Source organism: Balaenoptera borealis (genome assembly GCF_965194805.1).
Source record: "Balaenoptera borealis genome assembly, chromosome: 5".
In the NCBI taxonomy this organism is placed as follows: Eukaryota; Metazoa; Chordata; class Mammalia; order Artiodactyla; family Balaenopteridae; genus Balaenoptera; species Balaenoptera borealis.
In genome coordinates this window covers 11,556,714-11,577,966 of record NC_138862.1, presented here as the reverse complement: position 1 = coordinate 11,577,966, position 21,253 = coordinate 11,556,714, and the positions used below count along the sequence as shown (strand labels likewise).

The 21,253-nt window shown below is 42.6% G+C and overlaps 1 protein-coding gene across 1 annotated transcript in view; it reads left to right on the top strand.

Moving 5' to 3' along the window:
• ITSN1 (intersectin 1) overlaps window positions 1-21,253 on the top strand; it is a 227,964-nt gene that overhangs the window by 197,778 nt on the left and 8,933 nt on the right. Inside the window, exons 32-38 of the mRNA XM_082395043.1 lie at window positions 957-1,055; window positions 12,606-12,773; window positions 16,821-17,033; window positions 18,039-18,160; window positions 19,225-19,307; window positions 19,631-19,714; window positions 20,533-20,706. Coding sequence (XP_082251169.1) covers window positions 957-1,055; window positions 12,606-12,773; window positions 16,821-17,033; window positions 18,039-18,160; window positions 19,225-19,307; window positions 19,631-19,714; window positions 20,533-20,706 — 943 coding nt within the window. The remainder of the gene's footprint in view (window positions 1-956; window positions 1,056-12,605; window positions 12,774-16,820; window positions 17,034-18,038; window positions 18,161-19,224; window positions 19,308-19,630; window positions 19,715-20,532; window positions 20,707-21,253) is intronic.

The following is a 21,253-nucleotide window of genomic DNA, read 5'->3' as shown; positions in this document are numbered from 1 at the left end:
TGAGTTCATCACTGGATGTACTTGAACTTGAGGGAAATGCTGACACCAGCCCAGGAGGGGCCTTGTTGCCCCTCCCCTTCTCACCCCTCCCCTCATCCCCTCTCCCTGCCTCATTCCTGCGGGACTTTGACATGCCTTTGCCAGCTGCAAAGTGTTCCTGGAATAATGGTGTCCACGGCTGGAGCAGGTTCAGGCACTGACAGGTCCCAGGGCTTGGGGCCCAGGTCATGGCATTAAACCTGTTCCTAAGACATTAAACCTGACCAGAACCTTTGAGAGCTGTCACCATATAACCCCTGTGACTTGTAGACGGGGTCACTGTTTGGAGGTAAAAGGACTCTTGTCCTCCAGTCAAGTTGACAAAAGTGGTGGAAGGAAAGAGGCAGGGAGTCCAGGGTGGAGACTACCACAGCCCCTGGGACTGGGGGCCTGACCCTCATGTCTCGGCTTCACCATCCCTACCCTGCTGGGGCTCCCACGGGCAGGTGCAGGTTTCGCCCAAAACAGACAGTGAGATCCGGCCAGGCCCTTCCAGCATCTGTGGGACTTGAGGGGGATTTTTTGTTCTGACCTTATAGTCTTGTGACTCTCCTTGCTCCTGGGAATGTTATAAAGTTTTGGTAGGTATCCAGAGGAAATATTCTCTGTAAAGCCAGAATCTCATCTTTGGAAGTAAGAAACCACATGTCCCATGGAAGGTCCACTGGATCTGGGGAGCAGGGGTCAACCCTGCAGCTGAGTCACACCCAAGGTAGATTCCCACTCTCCATCTGGAACGGGCCTCCTCCTGGCCTGGGGATAACCAGCCCGGCTCTTCCAGCTCTGGGCTCCTCAGCTGTTATCCAGATAGATGAGACAATGTGATGGGTGGGGAGTCCTGAATAACATCGACGTTGATGTCACTGACCAGATTTTGCAAACTTCTTAAGTACATTTTAAAAAATCTCTTATTTCAGAGACTGGCCATGGACCCTCGCTGTAAGGGAATGCCACTCTCTAGTTTTATACTGAAGCCTATGCAACGGGTAACGAGATACCCACTGATCATTAAAAATGTAAGTAGCTGTCTTGCCTTTTCGAGTAGAGGAATGCTTCCCCAGCAGGTCAGGGATCTGGGGCCATGGGCAGGTTCCCCAGCCAACACACCCGGTATCTATTGTGTAGAAATTTTATACCAACAGGCTGCAGGAGGCATCTGCTTGATAACTCAGAAAGAAAAGCTAGCTTATCGTGAAAAGAGCTAATAATACACAGCCTTCAGCTCTGCAACCAAGTGGCCTCCACCTTATAAGTCGGAACATGAGAGCTCAGTTCTTTTCCTAACACAGACAGAGTGTCTTTAGGCCTTGGTTTTCCTAGTAAGAAAGAGAGAAAGAAATATAGTTTCCACCACTTGTCTTCAGAAAGCCATTGTGAGATACTCTATGTTGATATTAGATGATTGTTTTTCTCCTGTCATTTTAAGAAAGCCAATACCAAAAGAAAAGAAAAAGAAATTAGGGTTTCAGCATGCCCATCTGTAAAGTGAGTGAGCAGACTTAGACATCCTCTGAGCCTGTGATTCTATAACCACAGGGAGGAAAGCTCCTGGAGAGAGGTTTTAGATCTGGTTCCTTTCGATGGAGAATTTAGAAACCCAGATCTAGACACTGGTGTGCTCACTGATACTGGGGTGTTGTTGCCTTTTGACTCTCTCAGTGGCCGAGCCAGGCAATATACGTATGTGTATATATTCATACCCACATATTAACATAAGTGTGCTAACATATTTATTTCAAGATTTATATATATTATAATATGTATTAAAACCCATGAGTTCACACCAATACTTCCTGTTCTAATCTAGTATCATGGAATTTATTCTAGCCTTTCCCCTTTCTCTATATATAACTCCCTTCTCCATGAGAAGCCTGGCTCTCATTATCCTCAATAGATTTACTTATTTGCTGAATCCCCTTATATGTAACAAATTTCCCTCTCATATAAGCCAGTTCCTCAGTCCAACCCCAGTTTGACCCCACAAAATACACTGTGGCCACATTGGTTGAGGTAAATAATTAGTTTTGAAAGAAGCTTTCAATCTACTGTTTCCTTTTCTCCAACTTGACAGTTACTATTAAACTAACTCAACACTTTTCTTTACTTCCCCCAATATTTAGTTGGGAATTGAAGTTGGAAACAAGATTTTTAAGTTCTAGGGGCTTCCCTGGTGGTCCAGTGGCTAAGACTCCACATGCCCAGTGCAAGGGGCCCAGGTTCGATCCCTGGTCAGGGAACTAGAGCCCACAGGCTGCAGCAAAGATCCTGCATGCTGCAACTAAGACCTGGAGCAGCCAAATAAATAAAATAAATATTTTTAAAAAATAAAATAAAATAGGTGTTCTAGATCTAGCTAATGGGGAGAAAAACAAAAACAAGAAAATAACTGAGAGGCATAAATATTAAAAAAGAAAAAGCAAATTATCATTCTTTGCAGAAACATGATTGCTACCCTAGAGAACCAAAAAGAAAACTAGCAAAACTAAGAAGAGAATTTTTAAAGGTGGCCAGTTATAAGATACATATGGAAAACTGTAAAAATACTAAGATTAGATATTCTTTATAATACTGAGGTGGACAAATTCTTAGCATGGCACCAAAGACAGAACTTTAAAGAATTTAGATTTGTAGCAACTTGAAAAAAAATTTTTTTCCTCTGGGAGAAACCTAGATGTTCATTAAGGAGAGTAGTTAAATAAAGTGGTGAGTCTATACTATGAAAGAGACTTTTTTGTATTAGCTGGAATGATATCTAGAAAATACTGTTAAGTTAAAACAAAACAAAACAAACAAACAAAACCCAAAAACAACCTTTCACAAGCAATCCTACAGTATGGTCCATTTTGCAAAACCAAGGAAAAACTCTGTGTGACTGTTAAATGTATGTGGAACATCTGAAGGGAACTAAAGGGATGCCCTTAAGCCTGGGCACAGTTACCTCTGAGGCAGGAGAGCAAAGGGGATAGAGCACAGTTGTTATCTATACTTCTGTGTTGTTTGAATCTTGCATATCAAGAATATGCTAATATTATTTGAATAAACATATTTCTTAAAAAATTTTGTGTAACCGAATATAATGAACAAGATTAAAAGACAAATGACAGATATAAGCTGAGTAAACAGATTTTAACTGTATATAAGAAGATACTGAAATATACATGGATTATCTATCTATAATATCTATCTATCTATCTATCTATCTATCTATCTATCTATCTATCTATCTATCTATCTATCTCTCTGTCATCTCAAGCACTCTTATAACTCAGAAAGAAAAAGACAAATACCCTAATAGAAAAATAGGTAAGGGGCTTCCCTGGTGGCACAGTGGTTGAGAATCTGCCTGCCAATGCAGGGGACACGGGTTCGAGCCCTGGTCTGGGAAGATCCCACATGCCGCGAAGCAACTGGGCCCGTGAGCCACAACTACTGAGCCTGCGTGTCTGGAACCTGTGCTCCGCAACAAGAGAGGCCACGATAGTGAGAGGCCCGCACCGCGATGAAGAGTGGCCCCTGCTTGCTGCAACTAGAGAAAGCCCTCGCACAGAAACAAAGACCCAACACAGCCAAAAATAAATATTAAAATAAATTTAAAAAAAAAGACCTAAAGAAGAAACACATGGCGAATATCTTTCTAAAAAAAAAAAAAGAAAAATAGGTAAAATATACAACTAGACATTTCTGAGAGGAGTGTAGAATAGCAGTAAAGAACATGTTGTCATCTTGAATGAGGTGTCGTGCAGAAGTCTGCTGTGGAATCTGTGATCTGACGTGTTAGGCACAAAGCCTCTGCACACGACCCCCTATAAGCACGTGAAACTGGACTGAGAAGAAGAGTCACAACTATTGCCCTCGAGCTGAGGTGTCACTGTCACCATTTCCCATGAGAAAGTCTGGTCTGAAGTGCAGGGGGGAGGCCTCTGAACGTGGCCCCCTATGAGCAAGTGGAACTAGACTGAGCACAGAGGAAAAGAAAAAAGTCGTGTGGCTGACGGGGTCTTGGTTCTCTGTCCGGGTGTCAGGCCTGAGCCTCTGAGGTGGGAGAGCTGAGTTCAGGACACTGGTTCACTAGAGACCTCTCGGACCCACGTAATATTAAATGGTGAAAGCTCTCCCAGAGATCTCCATCTCAACGCCAACACCCAGCTCCACTCAACAACCAGCAAGCTACAGTGCTGGATACCCTATGCCAAACAACTAGCAAGACAGGAACACAACCCCATCCATTAGCAGAGAGGCTGGCTAAAATCATAATAAGGCCACAGACACCACAAAACACACCACCGGACGTGGTCCTGCCCACCAGAAAGACAAGATCCAGCCTCATCCACCAGAACACAGGCACAAGTCCCCTCCACCAGGAAGCCTACACAACCCACTGAGCCAACCTTAGCCACTGGGGGCAGACACCAAAAACAACGAGAACTATGAACCTGCAGCCTGGGAAAAGGAGACCCCAGACACAGTAAGTTAAGCAAAATGAGAAGACAGAGAAACACACAGCGGATGAAGGAGCAAAGTAAAAACCCACCAGACCAAACAAATGAAGAGGAAATAGGCAGTCTACCTGAAAAAGAATTCAGAGTAATGATGGTAAAGATGATCCAAAATCTTGGAAATAGAATGGAGAAAATACAAGAAACGTTTAACAAAGTCCTAGAAGAACTAAAGAGCAAACAAACAATGATGAACAACACAATAAATGAAATTAAAATTTATCTAGAAGGAATCAATAGCAGAATAACTGAGGCAGAAGAACGGATAAGTGATCTGGAAGATAAAATAGTGGAAATAACTACCACAGAGCAGAATAAAGAAGAAAGAATGAAAAGAATTGAGGACAGTCTTAGAGACCTCTGGAACAACATTAAACGCGCCAACATTTGAATTATAGGGGTCCCAGAAGAAGAAGAGAAAAAGAAAGGGACTGAGAAAAAATTTGAAGAGCTTATAATTGAAAACTTCCTTAATATGGGAAAGGAAATAGTTAATCAAGTCCAGGAAGCACAGAGAGTCCCATACAGGATAAATCCAAGGAGAAACATGCCAAGACACATATTAATCAAACTATCAAAAATTAAATAAAAAGAAAAAATATTGAAAGCAGCAAGGGAAAAGCAACAAATAACATAACAAGGGAATCCCCATAAGATTAACAGCTGATCTTTCAGCAGAAACTCTGCAAGCCAGAAGGGAGTGGCAGGACATATTTAAAGTGATGAAAGGGAAAAATCTACAACCAAGATTACTCTACCCAGCAAGGATCTCATTCAGATTCAGTGGAGAAATTAAAACCTTTACAGACTAGCAAAAACTAAGAGAATTCAGCACCACCAAACCAGCTTTACAACAAATGCTAAAGGAACTTCTCTAAGCAGGAGACACAAGAGAAGGAAAAGACCTACAATAACAAACCCAAAACAATTAAGAAAATGGTAATAGAAACATACATATTGATAACTACCTTAAATGTTAATGGATTAAATGCTCCAACCAAAAGACATAGACTGGGTGAATGGATACACAAACAAGACCCATATATATGCTATCTACAAGAGACTTACTTCAGACCTAGGGACACATACAGACGGAAAGTGAGGGGATGGAAAAAGATATTCCATGCAAATGGAAATCAAAAGAAAGCTGGAGTAGCAATTCTCATATCAGACAAAATAGACTTTAAAACAAAGACTATTACAAGAGACAAAGAAGGACACTACATAATGATCAAGGGATCAATCCAAGAAGACGATATAAACAATTGTAAATATTTATGCACCCAACATAGGAGCACCTCAATATATAAGGCAAATGATAACAGCCATAAAAGGGGAAATCAACAGTAACACAATCATAGTAGGGGGCTTTAACACCCCACTTTCATCAGTGGACAGATCATCCAAAATGAAAATAAATAAGGAAACACAAGCTTTAAATGATACACTAAACAAGATGGACTTAATTGATATTTATAGGACATTCCATCCAAAACCAACAGAATACACCCTCTTCTCAAGTGCTCATGGAACATTTTCCAGGATAGATCATACCTTGGGTCACAAATCAAGCCTTGGGAAATTTAAGAAAATTGAAATTGTATCAGGAATCTGTTCTGACCACAGCTCTATGAGACTAGATATCAATTACAGGGAAAAAACTGTAAAAAATACAAACACGTGGAGGCTAAACAATACACTACTAAATAACCAAGAGATCACTGAAGAAATTAAAGACAAAATCAAAAAATACCTAGAGACAAATGACAATGAAAACATGATGACCCAAAACCTGTGGGATGCAGCAAAAGCAGTTCTAAGAGGGAAGTTTACAGCAATAAAATCCTACCTCAAGAAACAAGAAACATCTCAAATAAACAACCTAACCTTACACCTAAAGCAGTTAGAGAAAGAAGAACAAAAAAACCCCAAAGTTAGCAGAAGGAAAGAAATCATAAAGATCAGAGCAGAAATAAATGAAATAGAAACGAAGAAAACAATAGCAAAGATCAATAAAACTAAAAGCTGGTTCTTTGAGAAGATAAACAAAATTGATAAACCATTAGCCAGACTCATCAAGAAAAGAGGGAGAGGACTCAAATCAATAAAATTAAAAATGAAAAAGGAGAAGTTACAACAGACACCGCAGAAATACAAAGCATCCTAAGAGACTACTACAAGCAACTCTATGCCAATAAAATGGACAGCCTGGAAGAAATGGACAAATTCTTAGAAATGTATAACCTTCCGAGACTGAACCAGGAAGAAATAGAAAGTATGAACAGACCAATCACAAGTAATGAAATTGAAACTATGATTAAAAATCTTCCAACAAACAGAAGCCCAGGACCAGATGACTTCACAGGTAAATTCTATCAAACATTTAGAGAAGAGCTAACACCCATCCTTCTCAAACTCTTCCAAAAAATTGCAGAGGAAGGAACACTTCCTAACTCATTCTGTGAGGCCACCATCACCCTGATACCAAAACCAGACAAAGATACTACAAAAAAAGAAAATTACAGACCAATATCACTGATGAATATAGATGCAAAAATCCTCAACAAAATACTAGCAAACAGAATCCAACAACACATTAAAAGTATCATACACCATGATCAAGTGTGATTTATCCCAGGGATGCAAGGATTCTTCAATATATGCAAATCAATCAATGTGATACACCATATTAACAAACTGAAGAAGAAAAACCATATGATCATCTCAATAGATGTAGAAAAAGCTTTTGACAAAATTCAACACCCATTCATGATAAAAACTCTCCAGAAAGTGGGCATAGAGGGAACGTACCTCAACATAATAAAGGCCATATACAACAAACCCACAGCAAACATCATTCTCAATGGTGAAAAACTGAAAACATTTCCTCTAAGATCAGGAACAGACAAGGTTGTCCACTCACACCACTATTATTCAACATAGTTTTCAGAGTCCTAGCCACGGCAATCAGAGAAGAAAAAGAAATAAAAGGAATACAAATTGGAAAAGAAGAAGTAAAACTGTCACTGTTTGCAGATGACATGATACTATACATACAGAATCCTAAAGATGCCACCAGAAAACTACTAGAGCTAATCAATGAATTTGGTAAAGTTGCAGGATACAAAATTAATGCACAGAAATCTCTTGCATTCCTATATACTAATGATGAAAAATCTGAAAGAGAAATTAAGGAAACACTCCCATTTACCATTGCAACAAAAAGAATAAAATACCTAGGAATAAACCTACCTAGGGAGACAAAAGACCTGTATGCAGAAAACTGTAAGACACTGATGAAAGAAATTAAAGATGATACCAACAGGTGGAGAGATATGTCATGTTCTTGGATTGGAAGAATCAATATTGTGAAAATGACTATACTACCCAAAACAATCTACAGATTCAATGCAATCCCTATCAAATTACCATTGGCATTTTTTACAGAACTAGAACAAAAAATCTTAAAATTTGTATGGAGACACAAAAGACCCCAAATAGCCAAAGCAGTCTTCAGGGAAAAAAGTGGAGCTGGAGGAATCAGACTCCCTGACTTCAGACTATACTACAAAGCTACAGTAATCAAGACAATATGGTACTGGCACAAAAACAGAAATATAGATCAATGGAACAAGATAGAAAGCCCAGAGATAAACCCACGCACCTATGGTCAGCTAATCTATGACAAAGGAAGCAAGGATATACAATGGAGAAAAGACAGTCTCTTCAATAAGTGGTGCTGGGAAAACTGGACAGCTACATGTAAAAGAATGAAATTAGAACACTTCCTAACACCATACACAAAAATAAACTCCAAATGGATTAGAGACCTAAATGTAAGACCAGACACTATAAAACTCTTAGAGGAAAATATAGAAAGAACACTCTTTGACATAAATCACAGTAATATCCTCTTTGACCCAGCTCCTGGAGAAATGGAAATAAAAACAAAAATAAACAAATGGCACCTAATGAAACTTCAAAGCTTTTGCACAGCAAAAGAAACCATAAACAAGACGAAAAGACAACTCTCAGAATGGGAGAAAATATTTGCAAATGAATCAACGGACAAAGGATTAATCTCCAAAATATATAAACAGCTCATGCAGCTCAATATTAAAAAAACAAACAACCCAATCCAAAAATGGGCAGAAGACCTAAATAGACATTTCTCCAAAGAAGACATACAGATGGCCAAGAAGCACATGAAAAGCTGCTCAACATCACTAATTATTAGAGAAATGCAATTCAAAACTACAATGAGGTATCACCTCACACCAGTTAGAATGGGCATCATCAGAAAATCTACAAACAACAAATGCTGGAGAGGGTGTGGAGAAAAGGGAACCCTCTTGCACTGTTGGTGGGAATGTAAATTGATACAGCCACTATGGAGAACAGTATGGAGGTTCCTTAAAAAACTAAAAATAGAATTACCATATGACCCAGCAATCCCACTACTGGGCATATACCCAGAGAAAACTATAATTCAAAAAGACACATGCACCCCAAAGTTCATTGCAGCACTATTTACAATAGTCAGGTCATGGAAGCAACCTAAATGCCCATTGACAGACCAATGGATAAAGAAGATGTGGTACATATATACAATGGACTATTACTTAGCCATAAAAAGGAACGAAATTGGGTCATTTGTTGAGACGTGGGTGGATCTAGAGACTGTCATACAGAGTGAAGTAAGTCAGAAAGAGAAGAACAAATATCGTATATTGATGCATATATGTGGAACCTAGAAAAGTGGTACAGATGAACTGGTTTGCAGGGCAGAAATTGAGACACAGATGTAGAGAACAAACGTATGGACACCAAGGGGGGAAAGCGGTGGGGGTGTGGTGGTGGTGGTGTGATGAATTAGGTAATTGGGATTGACATGTATACACTGATGTGTATAAAATTGATGACTAATAAGAACCTGCTGTATAAAAAAATAAATAAATAAAATTCAAAAAAAACCCAACAAAACAACCAAAACCAAAAATGGGCAGAAGACCTAAATAGACATTTCTCCAAAGAAGACATACAGATTGCCAACAAACACATGAAAGGATGCTCAACATCACTAATCATTAGAGAAATGCAAGTCAAAACTACAATGTGATATCACCTCACACCGGTCAGAATGGCCATCATCAAAAAATCTACAAACAATAAATGCTGGAGGGGACATGGAGAAAAGGGAACCCTTTTGCACTGTTGGTGGGAATGTAAATTGATACAGCCACTATGGAGAAAAGTATGGAGGTTTCTTAAAAACCCAAAAATAGAACTACCATATGACCCAGCAATCCCACTACTGGGCATATACCCTGAGAAAACCATAATTCAAAAAGAGTCATGTACCACAATGTTCACTGCAGCACTATTTACAATAGCCAGGACATGGAAGCAACCTAAGTGTCCATCGACAGATGAATGGATAAAGAAGATGTGGCACATATGTAGAATGGAATACTACTCAGCCATAAAAAGAAATGAAATTGAGTTATTTGTAGTGAGGTGGATAGACTTGGAGTCTGTCATACAGAGTGAAGTAACTCAGAAAGAGAAAAACAAATACCATATGCTAACACATATATATGGAATCTAAAAAAAAAAAAAAAAAAGTTCTGAAGAACCTAGGGACAGGACAGGAATAAAGACACAGATATCGAGAATGGACTTGAGGACGCAGGGAGGGGGATGGGTAAGCTGGGACGAAGTGAGAGAGTGACATGGACATATATACACTACCAAATGTAAAATAGATAGCTAGTGGGAAGCAGCAGCATAGCACAGGGAGATCAGCTTGGTGCTTTGTGTCCACCTAGAGGGTGGGATAGGGAGGGTGGGAGGGAGACGCAAGAGGGAGGAGATATGGGGATATATGTATATGTATAGCTGATTCACTTTGTTATACAGCAGAAACTAACACAACATTGTAAAGCAATTATACCCCAATAAAGATGTTAAAAAAATAATTAAAAAAAAATGATGTCAGGGACCAGGCTGCTTGTATTTGAATCTTGGTACCACTGCTGTGTGCCCTTGGGCAAGTTACTTAACTTCTCTGGGCCTCAGTTCCCTTATATGTAAAATAGGTATGCTAATAGTACCTAGTGCATAGGGTTGTGAGAAATCAACTGAGTGAATATATGTATGTCTGGCTCCTACTAAGCCGTATATAAATGTTAGCTTTATCATTTAGTGTACTTACGTACTAAGTGTACACAAAATTCAAATTCTCTGGTAATAAAAGAAATGCATAACCAAATAAGAAAATACCTGGTTTTGGCTTGCCAGTTAGGCATATACTGAAAAGATTGTGAGTCCTCAGTGTTGGCAAGTTTGCTTGTGGAAGGTAGACTGGTTCAGTCTTTTGGAGGGCAATGTATACATCAAATTCCATGCTCTCTTTGGCTCAGCACTACCATGTCTAGGAATTTATTCTAAAGAAATAATCAGAGAAATATTGAAAAATTGGAAACATGAAGTTTTATGGGAAGGAAACTGTTTAAATGCATTGTGGTTCATCCTTACAATGACATATTATAGAATCTTTAAAAATGATGCTCTATATACTTCAATTAAAAAATAATAAAATGATGATCTAGGTCCATATAAAGTGGACACTCAATGCTGTGCTATAACTGCCATGAAGTGGGAAAGAAGCAAGTACAAAATGGTACAGTGTAGTATGGTAGCATGATCCAATGTTTATTTTTTTAAACTGTATGTATTTATATCTACACAGAGTGTATTAACGAATAGGTAGGCAGAGGTTAATTCCAGATGGTGCAATTATGGCTGGTTTTTAGTTTTTTTATAACTTTCTAAATTTTCTAAATTTTGTACAATAATACTTTTACAATGAGAAAAAACATACACCTATTTTCATTTTGAAAACAAAAAACAAACAAAAAAAGAATTCACACAATTCAGCTATGTGGGCTTCCCATCGAGAGCAGTTGTCCTCAGTCTTGGCTGTACGTTAGAATCACCCGGGGAGCTCTAGAAAATTCCGATGCTTGAGTCCCTTCCCTGGGGATTCTGATATGGTCAGAGTTGAGGCATCAGGACTTTTCAGAGGGGCTCTAATGTACACCCAGGATCCACCCAGGGCTGGGGTTGTTGTTTGGAGATGATTGGTGGACACACAGGACCCAGATTGGGTGTCTTCCTCAAATTGGGTGCCTCCTTAGGACTTTAAACCAAAGTACACTTTAGGGATGAGATATTATTCAGGGTAAAGCCCACTTGAATTATTTGTATATGGACAAGGCCTGGGCAAGTACACCCTCAACATAATCCTAGTACATTGCAAAGATGGCTTAGGATCTTTCTTCATTCTTAGTGTCTTTCCTCATGATGACTGTTCTCAGTGTCCTCAAAGTCCTTTGAGAATCTGATGGTAACTGCTGTCACTTACTGAGCACCTTCAAAGGGCCAGGTACTTTGCAAAGTGCTTTACTTGTATCAAGCCATCTAGTCCTCCAAACAACCTTATAAAGGAGGTGCTATTAGTATCCCCATTTTTCATATTAGGAAAATGAGGCTCAGAATATTTATGTGACTGACCCATATCATGGCTGGTCAATGGCAGGGCAGGGATTTTAACCCAGGAGGTCTTGCTCTAGAGCTGGCACTTTTAACCACTGGCTTGGAATAATTTATCCAGAAAAATGCACCTTTGCTCAGATGCACCCATTAGCATGCAGTTCCATGGGTCCATAGTTGCCTACAGCTGTGCATAGACCCAGGAAAGAGCCATTCTCCAGGGAGAAATCCACACGGGGTGCAATATTGCCCTAGCTGTAGCCACTGCCCTCCTCATATCCCAAGTATAGATAATGTGGCAGCCCATGCCCCCCAAGGGTCCCCTACCAACAAAGAGTGGTCATCTCTCTCCATGTCATTGCCAAGGTGGGTGCTTAGAGCTGCAGTTGCTCTTGTGGGCACTGTTCAGGAAAGTCTGTGCTATGCCCTGCCTCTGTTGGGTCTGGCCCTCCAGGACAGTGAACCGCAGGCTCACCCACACTGCCTAAGGATGTTGTCTTCTGTTCTCCAATGTAGATCCTGGAAAACACTCCTGAAAACCACCCAGACCACAGTCACTTGAAGCACGCCCTGGAGAAGGCAGAGGAGCTGTGCTCCCAGGTGAACGAAGGGGTGCGGGAGAAGGAGAACTCGGACCGGCTGGAGTGGATCCAGGCCCATGTGCAGTGTGAAGGCCTGTCTGAGGTAGCGCCTTAGGGTGTGACCTGCGTCTCCTCCACTGATCCTTGGCAGCCGGCCTGAAGGAGGACGAGACAAAATCATGAATTTTCCTCCCTGTTGGCCTCCAGTTTGCTAGTTCTCTCTCCAGCTGCTTCTAATCTGCTGTTTAATCCATCTACTGAGTTATTTTATTTCAATTATTTTCTTTTACCCTTTCCAGCATTCTAGTTATTTTCTCTAATCTGCTGGTTTCTTTCTTGTCTTGTTCCTTTCACAAATGACCAGGCTTCTCATTTATTTCCTAACACATTTAAAATATATTCTTGTATATTTCAGATCTATAATTCCACTAACTCAGGTTATGAGTTTCACTGTTTGGTCTGTTGCTTCTGATAGCTCTCACCACACATGTCTGTTTCTCTGTATGTACTTTGATTTTTGATTGTGAGCTCAACATTCCTTGGAACTTTATCTGTGGGATCTTTGAGGTCTGAAGTTGTATTCCTCCTGCAGCAAGGATTGCTAGCTACCAGGATCACCCTAAATTAAACATAGAGGGGTTTTCACACTAGTGTGTGAATTGTGGTTGTAAACTTAAATGAGAACTGCATTGTGGTTACAGATTCTCAGGGACATTTTTTTTCCCTCCACTTACACCAAGTTCAAAAACAAGCAAGTTTCCTTGCTCATCCCTTCTGTGCTGAGTTTACTTGTCATTCTTCCTTTGGAGTCCAGCTTTTTGGGATCTCCTGTTATCTCATGTGGGCCCTGGATATATCTCCTGTCTCTTGCACCCTCCATAGCCTTTAAAATGGAAGCTTAAGGTCACCAGATTTAAGAAAGACTCTCAGGGCTAAAGCCAGCTTAGGGGCTTGTTTATCTTCCAGGGTTCACATTTTCATGCTGTTTTTGGCCTCTGCAAATTTCTTATTTTCATTTTTAATTTTTACCACCTCGCTTGCATTTAAAAACTACAGTTCTATATTTTACTCGGTTTTGAAATTTTTCACTGGGTGAGTCAGAGTCTCTAGTCCACCATACTACCAGAAACAGAGTCTCTCCTGTAGTATTTGATTCTCTTCTTTCTGCCTGTTCTCACTCTCTTTCTCTTTGCCTCTGTACACACACACAGATACACACATACATACACACATTTGTGCACACACACCATTGACTAGGGTTTACCAAAATGCCCAGGCAGACTGTCTCCCTCACCCACTCTCCCTGTGGCTCCTTCCTTCTTACAAGCTTCAAAGGCATTCACTACCTGAGGAAGTTACACCACTGCTTCCTCCCTGCCCTGCCTCCTGTCCCCCTTCCGTGAAGGTGTGGGATAACCAAAGTTATGGAAGCAGCCATGTGGAAACCAAGGTGATGGATGTGGGTTCCCATTTTGGAACTGTGTTGATAAGCAATCCAGGGGCACTCACTGGTTGGCTTACTTATTCATTCATTCATTCAATAAACATTTACTGAGCATCTGCCCATGTGCCTTGCTCAGTACTAAACACTGAGGACATGGAAATCAATAAGATGTGACCTACACCATCTCAAAAAGCCTACAGTCCTGGACCAAGTAGAGGGATCAAACCAATATTTACCACACAGTGTGAGACATTATGAGGCAGATCTAGGTGCCAAGTGCTGTTGGACACTCATGGAGGAAGGAACCGTCGTGGAGGGATTCAGGGACATGTTGGAGAAGGTGACACTCGGCTGGGTGTTGAAGGATGAAGACACGTCTCCAGGAAAGAATCCAGGGGGAGGGCATTTCAGTGGAGGGCACAGCCTGAGCAGGACTTGGGTGAGCAATGTAGGGTGATAGGTGTTAAGCTTTAAGGCAAGTTGAAGCCAGGGCAAGGAAGGGCTGTGTATCATTCCAAGGAGCATTAATTTGATCCTGAAGACAGTGGACTTGAACAGCTACTGAATCTGCCAGCCTTAAGTGCAACTGTGCACTTTTTCTTTTTTTTTTTCAATGTTCCCTATCTTTTTTCTTTCTTTCTTTTTCTTTTTTTGCCACACCACGTGGCTTGCAGGATCTTAGTTCCCCAACCAGGGATCGAACCCAGCCCCAGCAGTGAAAGTACAGAGTCCTAACCACTGGACCGCCGGGGAATTCCCCTCACTGTGTACTTTTAAAGGGGTCCTTCCCTGAGTCTCAGGGCTGCAGTCACGGGACTCAGTGAGGCCTGGATCTTCATCTTAGAACATTAAGAATAGGGAATTCCCTGGTGGTCCAGTGGTTAGGACTCCACACTTCCACTGCAGGGGCATGGGCTCGGGGGACTAAGATCCCGCATGCCACATGGCACGGCAAAAAAAACCCCTCAAAACATTAAGAATAAAATAAACTCCTGTCATTTGCTTTTTTGTGATGTATATACCCTCTTTGAAATAGACTGTTTTCCTTCTTTAGTGACCGATCCTTCCTGGGTATTGTACACCAGCTTTCTGTATGGTCTGTTTCGTCTGTACAGTCACGGTTCACGATCGTGGGGAGGGGGCGTGTTGGCTTCTGTTTCCTAGCCCAGATCTGGACACACACCGGTGATTAAGTTTCAAATAAATGCCGTCTTTGGCATTCTTGTCTTAAGATCAAGAACTATCAAGACTGTTCCCAATTCACATATGTTCAGTGTTAGCCTGGCCAGTTGGAGGCTCTAACCTTTGAGTATGAATAAACCACATCACCTCTATGTCATCCAAGTGAATTGCTAGATTCATGGCCCCCAAGTGGCTTGAACTCTCTCTTGGTGAGTAAAAAGGGCTAGATTGACATCCTTTGAAGGCTCCCTTTGTGGTGTCACCTTCAGTCTTTGGGGCTCCCTCAGAACCTCAGTGGGAGGTTAGAGGCCCTCATCCCTCCTTGTACCTGAGAACAGAGTGCACTGGTCACTCTTCCTTGCTGCCTATAGGTCTCTGGTCCGAGAGGCCCCACTGATTCTTTCTCCCACACTGGAGGCAGACAGGTGGCCAGCAGCATCTCTTGGGGAAAGCGTGTTGTGAACTGTCACCTCTTCATTAATACTCTTCTCAGGGAGGTCTGTAGGGTTCATAGCTCTGGAGAGAGCCTCAGCCTTGAAGGCTGCTGGATGGAGCATACCCCTGGAGCCCAAGTGTGGGCAGGTGGAGACCCAAAGTTCTGACTCCTGCCTGGATCGTATCACTTCCTGGGCACAGCTGTGGCCTTCCCCTCCCTCAGTCTCTCCCCCGCTATCCAAAAAGGGGGGCCTTAGTGGGGTCAAATCTTCTACAGTCTCCCTCTTCCCCTTTAGAACCTGCTCACAGGAGATGATAGAGCCCAGGGGGGATGATAGAGCATGAGATGATAGAGCCCAGGGGGATGACAGAGCTGCGTTTCAGCACTTAGATCTGTCTCCAAGTTTTGGGAAGTGGAAGGAAGAGAGCTGCCTGTCCCCTTCACATTTTCGGGACCAGTGAGTTGGGTGAGATTTAATGGGCACCAACAGTGTCTGTTCTGCTTGGCTTTGAGGCATCTGTCAGCACCACTGAGTTCTGTAGTCCACCCACGTGGTAGGGGCCTGGACTCAAACTGCGCCTTGGAAAGTAGCATTTGTCCTGTGGAACTGTACAAAGAGAGTCGCTGCTGCTTTCCAGAACTGCGTAGGACTGTCTGAGCCTGTGCAGGGCCATCACTGGAGCTGGTTCACGCCACCTCCGGCGGACTAGCCTGCACACAGCACAAACCCATCAAGGAGGGAGAGGGCTGAGTGTTTTCTTCCTGCTGCCCAGTTTCCCCACTAAATACAAGGGAGAAAAGCACCAGTCACCCTGAGACACTGAGCAGACCTCAAGGAAAAGCATTAGGAATTACAGCCAAAGTTCATCTTGACACGTGGAATCTCCAGAACCACGACTTTGACTTCTTGGCTCCAAAAGTCCCTGCCTGAAGTCTTCAAAGCAGTCCTTGATTTGAGCCTAAGTTACAGGCCTCAGATTCTGATGGAGCCCATGCTTTCAGATGCAGAAAAACAAAATAAAACAAAACCAAACAAAAAAATGACCTTACTTCATCGTGTCTTCTTTGGGTTTTTTTTCCTTTCTCAGCAACTTGTGTTCAATTCAGTGACCAATTGCTTGGGGCCACGCAAGTTTCTGCACAGTGGGAAACTCTACAAGGCCAAGAGCAACAAGGAGCTGTATGGCTTCCTCTTCAACGACTTCCTCCTGCTGACCCAAATCATAAAGCCCCTGGGCTCTTCGGGCACCGACAAAGTCTTCAGCCCCAAATCAAACCTGCAGTATAAAATGTACAAAACCGTAAGTTTGATTCTGGATTGCAACATCAGGGTTGACGTTTGGGGGAGGAGGAAGTTTCCAAAAGGAGCATTTCAGCAGGGTTTGGGGGCTGTGGCATACGGGAAGTGCAGGGGCTGAGACAGGATTTAGGGTGACCACAGCATCACGGGTCCAGCAGTATCAGAAAAGGAACGCCGCTCAAATCAATTGACGAAACATCTATTAGCTGTCAAGTGGCTACTGTGGGTCCCCCAGATGTGTTGAAGGTATGCCTTGCCCTGGTGGGGTTCCTGGTCTAGTGTGGCAGGTGTGGGAAAGCTCGAGACTAGAACTCAAGCACCCACCTCCCGAACATTCCCAGATCTCCCTCCAAACTTCTCAAGACGGTTTGGAACATCTGTGCCCCTCACCTTTTTCCAGCAAAAGCCAATCTAAATAGTCAACGTGTAGAGAATTTTCCTAAGCTGTTTATTTGGTCTGCTTCTACGTGAATGGCTGTGTTTGTGTGTCTTCGTGTCATGGGATATTGTTTTTCTAAACTTGTCTCTGTGTGAGTATTTTCACAGAAGAATTTTCTCTGAAGCAGCAGTTAGCTTTATTTTGGGAAAAAGCACAATGTACTTATGTAGATTGTCACTAGCAGCTTCGTATGAACAACTTGCAGAGAATTGCTTGGAGGCAGAGTAGATGGGGACTGTTTGCTGATTAGGATATACTGTGGGAAAAACAGACGCAGCACGTCTTCTTCTGGAGGACTTTAAAAATACCTGCAAAATGGAGGGGGGAAATCCATATTTATAACTTGTAGTATCTGAAAGTTAGTATGAACACAGAATCATTATTCTGCTATAGTTTACTGAAACACCCTCCCACCCCTGCCGCAGACACACACACACACATACACACACCCTCACCCTCAGTCTAGTTTATTAGAACACGTGCGTGTAAGCACACACACATACTCATACTTTACTGCAATACACGGCCCCCGGTCTGGTTTTGTAATGGCTGTGCATTATTTTTCAGCCTATTTTCCTAAATGAGGTTCTAGTAAAATTACCCACTGACCCTTCCGGGGATGAACCCATCTTCCACATTTCCCACATTGATCGAGTCTACACCCTCCGAGCAGAAAGCATAAACGAAAGGTAAGAGCTGCCTCCTCACTGGCACGGGGCACCCAGGTCCCATCAGGTGTAGGACAGATGTGGGACATTTAATTAGTCAGCAGCTCCCAACGTTCCCTCAGTTGCAATGCCATCCCCTCTGGCTGGAGGTTGGTGGGGGGGGGCATGAGGGTGGGGCGGTCTTAATACGTTTTTCTAGAGCCTCTCAGAAGTTTGACCCATGGCATGAATTTTGCAAAATAAAATGCATTGAAATGAATTTTGCTTGAGAATTTTTTAAAAAGCCATTTTCAGAATTTGAGATAAATGGAGCATCTCGTTTCCCAAGGTTTCCCAGGTGGCAGAAACCAATAGGAAAGTGATTTGGGGATTGATAGGACCACCTAATCCTGACGCCCCTCCTCAGCTGGCTTCCCTGGACAGACATTCTGGATCCTAGAATTGTGGGCATTTTTGCTTTAATCGCATCTTCAAGGTTCTGCCCCGGAGCCAAATGAAACAGATTATTTTCTGAAGGGTGAACTTCACATAAGACCTACAGCGTTCCAAAAGCATTTGTGCCAAAAAGCAGGAAATTGGCTAAAGTCGTCATGCATATGCTTCTCGGGAAAAGGAAGGCGAAAACATCACGCCAAGATGTAGGGGAAAGCCAATATGCTTTCCCCAACGTGTGTGTGCTTTTTCACGGAAAGTGGTTCTTTATCTGGGAAATGGTTTCTTTCCTTGGATGGTTTAGTAAGAGAAATCCTTCTGGCCTTATTGGATTAGGCAAATATGTGATGCTTTTCAAGAAGGAAGGAAGGGGAGTTGTTGCCAACATCTCCTCCAGGGCAGCATTTATCATCATAGATTTTCTTCCATGGGGACGCAAACTCAGGTCTTGAGTACATCAGTAAAAATGTCACTCGTGCCTTTGTTGTGCATGCTAGAAATCATGATTAGCACCATGTGACATAAAACCAGACTTTCTTTGCTGAACCTTTGTTGTAAAAATCAAACGAACAAGGCAGAGTCCTAGAAACTGAATTTGTACAGACCTGAAGCCTGAGTTCTGTTTGGCACCGTTCTGTCTCTTCCTTTCCAAGGACCGCCTGGGTGCAGAAAATCAAAGCTGCTTCTGAACTGTACATAGAGACGGAGAAGAAGAAGCGGGAGAAGGCGTACCTGGGTAAATGCATCGCTGAGCAGGGGGGCCCGGGATCCCGCAAAGTGGCGGAGGAGAACCATTTGGTTGTGCCTAGAACCCTTAGAGCTGGAAGATGGGCCTGGGGGTAGGGGAAAGCCTGAGGGGGCAGGCAGGCGGAAGAGGGAGAGCGAGGTGCAGGGTGAGGGCTGGAGGGCAGATTCCAGGATCAAGGAGGCAAGAATTCAAGGCGGGGGAGGGGTGGGGAATTGTTCTTGCAGGGGAGCATAATACGGATCATGAGGCAAACCAGAAAGGCAGCACATCCTAAACGGGAGCATTTTGTGTTGTTTCTCCTGCCGTCATAGTCCGTTCCCAAAGGGCCACAGGCATTGGAAGGTTGATGGTGAACGTGGTTGAGGGCATTGAACTGAAACCCTGTCGGTCACACGGTAAGGACCCAAGAGGCCCCCTCTAGCACGTATTAGTGGTGGAAACCTCTTCTGCATCCCCTCCACCTGGCTTTAAAACAAATGTGCTATTTCCATAATCCTCAATTTCCTTTCAGACTTGGTTTTTCTAGCACTTGTTAAAAAGAATTTTTTAAAAATTCTTTTCCACCGTTTCACTTTTGAGAGCGATCTGAGTGGCTGCCCTTTCACAAAACAGTCAACCCCTCTGTATATGCAGGTTCTGCACCTGCGGATTCAACCAACTGCTGATCGAAAATATTCGAAGAAAATTCGAAAAATTTCCAAAAAGCAAAACTTGAATTTGCCACACACCGGCAACGTTTTACATAGCAGTTACGTTGTATTAGGTATTATATGTAATCTAGAGATGATTTAAAGTATATGGGAGGATGTGGGTAGCAAAGACTATACCATTTTATGTAAGGGACTTGAGCATCTGAGGAGTTGGGTATTTGTGGAGGGTTCTGGAACCAGTCCCCGTGGACACTGAGGGATGACTGTGGTTTTGACACAATCTAGGGCTAAAGTGAGGAGACAGGAAAGGCTTAGTTTTGAAGCCCACTAATGTAATTATTTAAGTATTATGAATATTTAAGTATTATACTTTAAGTATGATGCTGGATTGTGTGAGTTTCTGCCTGGATTCTCCATTTTATGCAGCTTATTAAGTGTGGCATTGGAGGGAGATCAAAATGAGGGGTGTAGCGGGAAGAGCTGCCACATGGCTGTGACCCCGCCACGCTCACCCAGAAGAGCTGGGCAGCAGGCGGGAGTCAAGCAGGCTCTGTTCCCTCTAGGAAAGAGTAACCCGTACTGCGAGGTGACCATGGGCTCCCAGTGTCACATCACCAAGACAATCCAGGACACTCTGAATCCCAAGTGGAATTCCAACTGCCAGTTCTTCATCAAAGACCTGGAGCAGGAGGTCCTCTGCATCACCGTGTTTGAGAGGGACCAGTTCTCTCCAGACGGTGAGTAAAAAGCGGCCCCGAGGCACCCTTCCCCTTTAGCTGTCACTTGGCTTTCATGGATAAATATTTTCTACCTGGGAACTTGGTGCCCAGAATTTCTTGGGCTTCCTGCCAGAGAGATGAGGTTGGCATAAGACAAGACTCAGCATCCCCTGGAAAGAGGCCTTCACTGATGCCAGGGTGTCTCAGAGAAGGTGGACAAAGCATGCTTGGTCTAGAGTGGTCCAGCTGCCCTAGACAAAGACCATGGTCTTATGCTTCCGCAAAGCAAGTAAATGCAGGGAGAGTTATACCACAAAGCCTCAGCCCAATTCTTTAGTCCTTGGCTAAAAGCTGTGGTGAAAATTCATAAAACTAGCCAGTAAAGCAAGATGAACATTAGCCCACAAAAAATGTGGCAGAATCAATCAGTGCCCTTTGGGTGACATTTCTGGTTAATTAAAGGGATGGAATTGTTTTGGATGCATCATCCCTTCAACCAACTTTCTGTTTCTGCTTGAGCCTGGAAAAAAAATGGGACTGGCAATGATTCTGAGAAACTTCTCTC